At 41.5% G+C, this 10,504-nt stretch overlaps 1 protein-coding gene across 1 annotated transcript in view; it reads right to left on the minus strand.

Moving 5' to 3' along the window:
- LOC104536379 (leukocyte tyrosine kinase receptor-like) overlaps positions 1–8,933 on the minus strand; it is a 49,997-nt gene extending 41,064 nt beyond the window's left edge. The window contains exons 1-2 of the mRNA XM_010178967.1: positions 8,861–8,933; positions 1,253–1,392 (exon numbers count right to left, since the gene is read on the minus strand). Of these exons, the coding sequence (XP_010177269.1) occupies positions 1,253–1,391 (139 nt within the window). The 5' untranslated portion in view covers position 1,392; positions 8,861–8,933. The remainder of the gene's footprint in view (positions 1–1,252; positions 1,393–8,860) is intronic.
- Positions 8,934–10,504: the final 1,571 nt, after the last annotated feature.

Raw genomic sequence — 10,504 nt, forward strand, 5'->3', positions numbered from 1 at the left:
GTCTCTTCTGGACCTGCTTCCCCCTAGCAGAGCTCTGCACTTAAGTTCCACTGGGATTGTAACTGCTCTGGAAGAAATTGCAAAACCTGGGGAACTAATTCCAAAAACAAGAGAAAAGGGCACCTCGGCAGCAATCCAGGTACATAGTCTGAAATAGCATTTCTTCATGGCACTGTGTTGTGCTGAGTGCATGCATTGGCTTATTTAGGAACCGTATGGGAGTGTTTAGCATAGTGCTGCAGGCTGTATGTATCCCCTTAAAACTCCATGGCTGTCAAAAAACCCTCGGCACTAATGGTTGTTAAATTAAAAGATTAATGACTGCAATAAAATTAAATCTCTACTACGATCAGAACCAGTTTCAATATGAAATAGCTCTGTGAAACCAGTACTTTTTTATTTTACATTTGAAGTTTTTTTACATTTACATTCCAAGCTCTTTCTACAATCTCTACAAAATGGAGGCAATAGGATTATATTAATGCACGAAAACCAGGAAGCGAAGATGATTATGTCTCCAACTTGCAGGCTGCCTGTGCCGACAGAGCCTTGTACTTCCAAGAAGCTTAAATGACATTAGCAAGGTTCTGCACAGTTATTGAGGTTCACTTGCAAGGCATTCACAGCAGGACTGTACGTGCCAGGTAAAACTGATGATTTCTGAGCTGAGCGCTGACTACTTTGGAGAAAATAATTACATTCCAATTATTTTCATTTTAGACAGAAGTTCTCAGCCTGGCAGTTGCAAACAGATCCCATGCAGTACAGATGAATGTTTATTTTCTTTATAGGCTTGGAAGATGGAGCCCTAGTATGGAAAAGACTTTAGTGACACAGGGTAGTCTTTTGTCCTTGATTATTTAAGAAAGAAAAATATTAAATGCTAAAATAATCTAGGCAAAGATTTTTTCCCATCCCTGTTGCTGAATGCAGCATAAGTCCTGTTGTTTTCTCACACAAAGATTAAGCAAAGCAAAACTGAAAAGCAGAGAGGATCACTTAAATCAGTTGTAGAATTCTGAGCTTTTACCCTGCCTTCAGAGCGACGTGTACACGTGTGTGCACACACATAAAATACATGCAAATGTGACATTTGACAGGTAAACACTGCCAGAACCCCCAGAGGAAACTCGACTTTCATTTATATCCCATCTGACCAGCTCCCTGATCACACTCACCAATGTTGGTGAGGATGCTGCTCTCTCTTCTGACTGCATTTGGTTATTCCAAACCTGACCGCATTGCAACATACCATGAAAGCAGTTCCTGAGTTGCAAGGAGCCCACTGCCAGTACTCCAGCCTCTTGTGCTCCACAGTTTGAATACAGCAAGGTGATTTTAAAAGGTCTTTCTATTCGGCCAATCTGGGCCATGAGGTATTTCCATTTCATCCTAGAAGACAATAAATAGCTACCATACACACAGCACACTGGAATCCATTGTGTCTTTAGCATAAAGATTCTGCACCAAACAGAAGTAATAGTATTCACATGGGGAATAGACTGATGACTGTAAACTCCAACATAACAAGGAGATGTTAATATAAAACAAGTGATGTTCAGCCTAACAAGCTTTGCTTGCAGTTACCTTTGCTGCAGATCCCATTCCTAATGGTTAAAAGATGCAACCATTCCCAACGATTCTTAAGTTAAAATGGGGCTTAAATTATTACCAGTTTTGGATACGTACCCTGATATGTGCCTTCCACATACATGGTTGTGTTCTGTTTGTTCTTGCAAGTACAGATCAACCAAGCAGCCACATAAGTCTCTCTCTGGATCATCTCAAGCTAACACTGACATTATATGTACTGTAAGCAAATGTCTGGCTCTGAATACTTCTTGGTTGTATGAGGTGTGAGAACCTTTTTCTGTGCATTCTTCATCTAATCTCCCAGCTTAACAGGCTAGAGGTCAGCCACAAAGCAAGGGGAAGAAGAGAAGTGGTGTTCCAGAAAATGCATATAGCTTGGGCAATTTACATTTCACTACAGAACAAATGCCATAGCCCCTAGACAGCAAAGGTTTCTCAACCATGCAGCGCTTTTGGCAGTTCAGAGAAAGAGAGGTGGTCCCATGCACTTTAACTTTAAAGACAGGTGTGAGGCATTGAAAGCTAGAGAGAAATGCCAAGTGGGAATTTTCAGTCAGACAGAAGTCAGGGTATCCAGGTGTCATTAAAAAAATCCAGCAGGATTCCTAAAACTGTATTATTTTTAAAAAACCCCAAACTGTCCTTCTACCTCATGTTAACAAGACAATAAATTACAGGTAAAACTGTATGTTATTATTTTGTAAAGGGGTTGTAGCAAGGATAGTAACAAAGGAATCCTTGCTCTAAGTTCTTTTCAGAAAAAAAGTACAAGACAGAGATAAATTTACTCATACCCTACGTGCTGCTGATGTTGTCAGAGGCACCCTAGAGGAGTGACTCTAATTCAGTGCCAGTGGGATGACACGGAGGCCAGGCCTCAGTGTTAAGATGTGATACTCAAGCTCTGCTCCTAGCCTTACTTCTTCATTTGGGAAATGTCTTCAGTTGCCATGAAGTGATCATCTAGCCCCTGCTCTGCACCAGAAACACATTGGAAGACAACTCTGGGACTACAAACACATCTCTACTGGACACAGTGTGAAAATCACAGACCATCTAATTTGCAACTTGTAAAAAACCCAGAGCAACTTTAATTGTTTATCACCCTCTCCACTTTTTATTGCCACTGCTTAGTTACCTAACTCATTCTTCCCTCCACAAATGAACTGTATGCCTTTTTCTGGTTAGAGTTTCTTACTACCCCTTGTATGGCATCACCCAGACTTCTACTTCCACCACTGTACACACACATAAATACCCACAAGTACCCTAAACTCATCTGAATTTGACCTCCTCTTCTCAAGATGACCATATTCTCCTGAACTGTTCAATAGTTCAATATAATTTAATTCAGCTTTAGTAATCTTCACCCCTGAACCACAACTGCACCATCTCTACTACCCAACAAAGGAGAAAACTGCTTTGCTTTCATTTTCAATTACAGTGCAGCTTCAGGAATGTCCAGCACTTATAAATATATCTTATAAATACACTCATAAATATATTCCCCCACCACCACATTGTGGCACGACATCCAAGAGCATTTGGCACTGACTCAGAACTGAATCACTTCTGCTACATGACACAGCTTTGTTCACCACTCTGTTGCATCCTGCTAGCCACAAAGATCAACGGGCCTTAATCAAATTGGTCCAACAAGCCACTGAAGTCAAGTACAGTCTTTAAATCTTCTGAAGTTTACCTGTTAAGCATACTAGACTTTCCAAGAACTGAGACACAGTTCGAGTGCCTCCACCTAGCTATAACTCACCCACAGCTGAGACGTCACAGCATCGCCAGTGTTATCACAGCCCTGAGGGCAGGAACCTCTGATTCACCACCAGTGTTACACTTAGTGGTAGCAACTGAAGAGATTACTGCCCCATAGCTGAAAACAGGGACTAGTTCAGCTGCTGCACCTTTATCTTACAGGGTTTATGAGCCAAATATTTTGGAACTTGCCATTTATAGCCTGGTATATAAAAAATAAATGAAAACCACTGGTGATCTAAGTCATTAAACCAACACCTGAAACATCACAGTTGAGAAAGATGCAGTGTTCATTCTGCCAGTCTCTGCTGGAAGAACTGTGGCATCTGCCAGCACTGCTGGTAGAAGAGCAAGGCCACTATCTTAAACCACTACTTGAGTGAACTGGCAATTTTTCTGTCAGAGCCTTAAGGCCCCTTGAAACATTCCAGTTCTGCACTGAAATAGCTCTAGTACTGAAATCTGTCTCCATTTATACCACCATAGGAAAAGCTGGCAAGCATCCAGAGACTGCAAAAATGACAAGCAGCTTTGCATCACCCAGAATACTTCTGTGTACGGAGTCTCATCATCATCAAGGTATTCCCTTTCAGAGAAAGCCTCCATCCCAAGTTCCAACAGCAGTCAGATTTCTAACACTGTAAATAATTACAACCTCTTTGCTTGGTCTCACTATCCAAACAGGTGTTATTCACTGCCAATTTAATTTTCTTAATGGAATCCGGAACGAAGCCCATTGTCGATCTAGCAGAAGATGGATCATTGCAGCAGGCTTCCAGATTAGCCAAGCTTGGCAATACCTTTACTATTGATTTTATATCAAACCAGATCTCAAGTAATGAGGTAATATTATTACTCTTCTAAACAGAGATGTTAAAATTTATCTGTATGTATGGAAGGGCTATCAGAGTCCGACATAATTTTGAGAAATTTGCATGATAGAAAGTTTGGGGTTGCAAGCAACTTGATGCTTAGGGCCAGAGTTTTCAAGATTCACCCTGCAAACCTATGATTTCAACTTTTTATTTTCAATAGCCTTTCAATGTTCTCTGATGAGCAAAGGTCTTCCTCCCTCTCCTTACCAATCCTTTCTATGCCATGCCTTGCATATCCAAGTAATAATGAATTTTAAGAAAGACTGTTTTCATATTAAGAACAACAATTCCTTATGTAAGAATGAAAAATTCAATAAAGCTGAAAAGAAAAGCTGTAACACTTTCTGAATTAGGAAGACTCACTGCATGGGTTATTGCATAAAGGCATGTATGCTAAAATGCTTCTAGGTTCCCTCAGTGAACATACAAATGAGAAGCTTTACATTATGTTTCTACATACATCTCTACCCTGCCCTGGTGAGACCACATCTGGAATACTGTGTTCAGTTCTGGGCCCCTCAGTTCAAGAAGGACAGGGAACTGCTGGAGAGAGTCCAGCAGAGCCACAAAGATGATGGGGGGAGTGGAGCATCTCCATTATGAGGAGCAGCTGAGGGAGCTGGGTCTCTTTAGCTTGGAGAAGAGGAGATTGAGGGGTGCCCTCATTCATGGTTATCAATCTGTAAAGGGCGAGTGTCAGGAGGAAGGAGCCAGGCTCTTCTCAGTGACAGCCAATGACAGGACAAGGGGCAATGGGTGCAAGCTGGAGCATAGGAGGTTCAACCTGAACATGAGGAAAAACTTTTTTACTGCAAGGGTGACAGAGCACTGGACCAGGCTGACCAGAGAGGTTGTGGAGTCTCCTTCTCTGGAGACATTCAAAACCTGCCTGGACGCATTCCTGTGTGACCTGGTCTGGATGATCCTGCTCTGGCAGGGGTTGGACTGGATGAGCTTTCGAGGTCCCTTCCAACTCCTAAGATTCTGTGATTCTGTGATACAGGAAGCTGTGATCTGCAAGTCTTCACAAACATCCAGTTCTAGCCATCAGACTTAAAAGAAAATACATGAGAGAGCAGAACACATGCCTGAACCTCTTGCCTCCACCAACCAGTTAGAGGGTTCTTATTTGACTCAGTGTATTTTTGGGTGCAATTTCAACAGAAGCATGAGGGGCAATAAACCATATTCCCAGACTAGTGTACAAAAATCATAGTCTTACGTAACAGCTGGACAGCCTCTCCTTTCCCGGCTGCACTTTTTAATTGAAATGGCTGTGCTCATTGTTGTCAGTACATATTAAGCCTTTTCTGAGGATGGTTACCAGACTACTCCCTTTCAAAGCCTTATGTAGTTGGACACCTAATTTATGAAACTCAAATAACCATAAGTGTCTTTAGACATTTAGATGAGCTGTATGGCAATGTTTCCATGTATGACAGTAGAGTTAAATAACTTTAGTAAAACTTTTTAAAAACAACCACATTAGCAGAACAGAGGTGTCGAAGATTAGAAGTTTCTCAGAAGTTAGCAGGGCATTTTAGCACCACCACCACCACTCAAAGAAGGGGGAAGACACACAAAACTAAGCAACAATGGTTTTGTGAGGTTGGCTAAGTGAAAACCCACGTGTGCACATGGCTGTGAACTTTCTGCTTTTTGGCTTACCAAGACTGTCACGGTCAGGGCCTTATATTTCAGAAAGGAAACGGAACAAAATCAACTCAGCTTACTGACCACGGAAAGGGAAAAGATTATCCCTGCACCAAATGATGCTTTTTTCCTTTTCACTGAACTGTGAGCACTTAAGAGTTGAAATAAACTAGTCCTTTACTGAAACAGTTTTGGCACTGAAATAACTGTGGTCAACAACAAACAGAAGCATGTGAAACCACTCAAAACAAAAGCACACAGGACTCAGAAGAATTTTCAGGTGTGACAGTTTCTGGGTCTGTGTGGTAAAGAGGGAGAAGGTGGGATAAGCAAAACAGTAAAAAAGACATTAGATGTGACCGAGCACTGTAACTGTAAGTCTAAGAAAGTGAAGACAACATTGTGAGCCAAGTGCCAGATGAATAAGGCTTGGACTTGCAAGCAAAGCTACAGGTCCTTGATGTTTGAGCTCTACTGAGATAATGAGAAATGTAATTTTATGTCTTTTTTTATAAATACCTAGAATTTGAAACACCTCATTCCCTTAGCATTTCTCCTTCTAATAGCAGTAACTCAGGATATCCATGTCACGTAGGTGTGGTATATAATAATAAATATTGTGACTTTGCTCTACTTGTCCAGAGGACATGGTGTCTGAAGGTCCATCTGTTTCTTTATTCTTTCACTAAGGTACATGTGTGAAAACATCAGTGGCAGCTTCAATACTATCAATTCAATGATAAGTCCTGGTAGTTAGTGAGGTGGACAGGACAGCAGCTTTTTCTCATGCATGACATATATCTAAGCTTTTGGGAATTGTGTAGCTGATGGATCCTGAAGGAGGAAACACCATCAAGAGAAGATTTCTAGGTCCAGAAAGAGGACAGTTCACTAAGTGGTCTTGTGCAGCGGGAATTTATGATGAAGCAGAGCTTGATTGTGGAACTGAGAGGTGGTAAAAGGGACTGAAGTAGGATTTTCTGGAGTGCTTGATTATTTCCAAAGGTGCTACCTAGCCTTTTGTCTATATTTAAGTTTCTACCCTGATCTCAAGATAATCCCTTGGTAGTAATTGTCAATGGTTAAAGTATGTACTACACATCAGCATCTGCCTCAAGACTATTTGCTCATTGTCCTCCTTGTTCTGCTCTAAATTGTGCAGCAGTATTTGGTTAACACAGAAAAGCTTGTAATGCTCCCACTCCCCATGGAAAGCCCTTGGAAAGCAGAAAGGCTTCAGGATGGCCTCGCTTCTTAACAACCAGTGTTGTTAAAATCTTAATCATGGAGATAATGTTCATTTCAGACTACCTGCCTAATAAGAAGCAGATCAGTCACTGTGTTAGAAATAAATTTTGTCCTGCCTGCATGCTCAGATTTTTCTGGAATTGTGTAGAGATTTTAAGGCATTTCCCTGTAATGAGGGGAAAGGAAGGGTATTTTACCTAACATGGTTCGTAACTCTCTTTTGTCTCTGTTCCTTCTCCTCCTTTCTATCTTGATTTAAAACAGGACTTGGTCACCTTCCATCTTTAAAACCTTAATACCAAACCCTCAGAGCTTACCAGTGCCTAATTTCACTCTCTAAGAGAAAGTAATACTAATGTCTACGCCAGCTTCCAGTGAAGCTAACTCCATTCTAATAAATCTAATTGCCATTACTTTTAGAGAGATTATAATCTTGATTTCATGTAAATTGTTTTGCAGTGTTCAACTAAACAGTTAAAGAACATCTATGATCCATTCCAGATATGCTGCAGCGATTGTGATCAAAGCCTAGTCTGTCCAGCTAGGTACATCAAAAAGGTATTTTATGAGTTTATACAGGGAAATGGAGCTGTGGCTCCAGTTGCAGAAGCTTGTCAAATACTCAAAGCAGCAAGGGCAGTTATAGGTAAAAGAGGACATTAGAATCTGATCCCAGAAAATGCAACAGATTCCTTGTGAAATTGGCAAGAAGAAAAGGAAGGAGTAGTCAAGATAGAAGTGAGCAATAGCTAAAAGCAGGGGGGAGAGAGGTGGATCAGAAAGAAAAATAATTTTTTTAGTCACTCTGCTATCTTTGGCTGACCAGGAGTCTTGGCTACAGATCCCCATGGCAGCCTGGGGAGTGCCAAAGAATTCAAAGAAAACAAGAACTGGGATCTATTGCTTAAGTTCTCCATGGGAGTCAGTCAGGTGATGGAAATAAAAAGCTCTGTTGTGTGTCTGACCCAGGTTCTTACAAGGCAGATTGCAGGAAAGGAAAAACAAGCACATGGAAAATGGCAAAATCATATGATATGTGGACTTTTCTCCTTCTTTTCCTGTTGTGATTCATTCCCTTTGCCCATTTCTCCTCCTCACTGCATTCTGCTACATGAATGAAAAAGTGAAAACACTGGGAAGAGCAAAGAGAAGAGAATACAGGACAAGATCCAGAGTTGCTGCACTTTGTCTTCACCTCTTTTCACCTCTAGCCTCTGTTTTTCCCTTTCCCTGAACTCCACAAATGAAGCTAAAGAGGATGTTCCTGAACTTAGCAGAGAGAAGGAGGAAATTACAAAAGTGGTAAAGTTAACCCTACCTCAAAATGAGAAATGTGACCCTTGTACCCATGATGGGACCCCTTGAATACTTGGAGATATCAGTCATGTTGCCAAGGCAGTCTTTAGGCTGAGAGCATTTTACAACTATAGTCCTAGCACCAGTGAGACAGCCAAGGCTCTTGACCCTTCTGAATGTGAGGGAAGAAGTGTGAGTCTTAAGCAAGTATGTTTTTTGCAAGGGGGATGCACAAAACCTGGATCTGTTACAGACATCCTTTCAGGACGCTGCATGCTTCAGTCCTGACAGTTCTGATTTCATTTTCTGCTGTAAGAGCAGCAATGATCTCCAGAAGGAAGAAGACACTGATAAACAGTGATCTGGAGGGACTCCACCCTACCCTGCGATTCAAAGTCTAAACAGCTGCAAATTGATTGTCTTACCTGGCATCCTCCTCATGGCCAACTCTCAGAGAAATTATAACATTTCTGTTTGTCTCCACATATCTGATTTCAACTGTGAACCTCTGGAGGAGAGGAACAGCATCCTGCGAATATATGGCCAATTCCAGCAAGCAAGAGTCCAAGCTCCCAGGCAGGATGGGGCTATGCAGGCTGAATTCACATCTATCTGGGAGCCTGCTGGTGTTCAGGAGAAAAATGTCCCCTGTGAGGAAAGAAAAAAAAAACAGAAGAGAGACACAGTGTGAATGGAAGAGAGATAATAAGAGAAAAATGGGTAAAGAGTTTGAAGAAAGGAACCATGAGAAGAAAGGAGAGGACTATGCACAAAAAAACACACAAAAAAAAACAGAAAAAGAAAGAAGAATAAAGTAAAAAGGTAAAGAAGTGACAGAAGGAATGAGAAGAGAAGAAATCAAACAAAGCAGAGTGAAGACGTGTCCAACAAAACAAAAGCTAAAGACTTTGCAAGTCAGACAGCAGACATGTGGAGCCAGCCCTGGCTTGTAAAGGATTGAGTTTCCTAAGAAAAATCCAGTCTCTGTAAGCAAAAATAGCTTATCCTAAAACAGGGAGATACGAAGGGAGTATATAAAGGGGCTGGCTGTATACAAGGTACGTGCATACACAACTCAAGCAATATACGCACATTACGTGGCTCTTAGTGACTCCTGGGAACTAAGTGCACTAACAAGTTGTGCACCAGAACCAGCATATGGCAATATTTTCAGTGACATGTGCCTCAGGCTTCAGCCTGCTGCTGCCACCCACAGCTGTTACCACTGCTGGGAGAAAGCAGATGTCCATTCGAGGGGAACTGCAACTCTGCCTACCTTCAACATCTCCACGTGAGGAGCTGTTTTCCAGAAGCGGCTGCTGCCTCTCCTGAGACACCAGGGCACCAACTGAAGATAACACCCAGTCTGGTTTTCCAAAATTGTCTGTTGATGTTACCCATGAACAGCTTGAGCCGATGATACAAGAGATTTCTGTTATGAGAAGCCAAAGGTTTCATTGAGGCCTTCCCCAGTTCAAGGGACAGGGGTGATGGAGGCACATGAATGAGCATCTCTAGTGTACGGGGAATATATTTACCAATAAGTGTAAGAGTTGAAGGGAAAAAAGAAAGTTTATCTTGTACCATAATGACAGTCTCTTCCAAGGTGGGTGCAGGAATGTGCCAGAAGGAAAGAAAAACCCTACAAATTCTTGGCAGGTGTAATTCAGCATCCTCCCACCAGTATCAACAGTGAATTTACACCAGTGGAAGGTCTAGCCCACAAGTACATAAAATCCCAAATAGAGGATTAATAATACCTCGTGCAGCAAGGATATTGAAACTATACGGATTTAGCATTTTGGCAGAGAGGAACAAATGAAACTCCAAGGCAAAACCTCTCTCAGCAACAGAAAGAGTTCGACAGGGTGTCAAACAGAACAGCTCAGCAATGCAAGCTTTACATACTTTTTATTCATGTGTTTTAAATGGTTTTGCTTTCCTTCAGCAGACCTCTTAACAAACTCCAGAGTCTACTCGCAGCACTGAGAACACTAGATCATCCTGGCCAGAATTTTTCATAATCAGCATATTATAAACCAGACAAGAAGTAATTCACTGTTCTCTCA

Source organism: Mesitornis unicolor, unplaced genomic scaffold (genome assembly GCF_000695765.1).
Source record: "Mesitornis unicolor isolate BGI_N332 unplaced genomic scaffold, ASM69576v1 scaffold172, whole genome shotgun sequence".
NCBI classification, from domain to species: Eukaryota; Metazoa; Chordata; class Aves; order Mesitornithiformes; family Mesitornithidae; genus Mesitornis; species Mesitornis unicolor.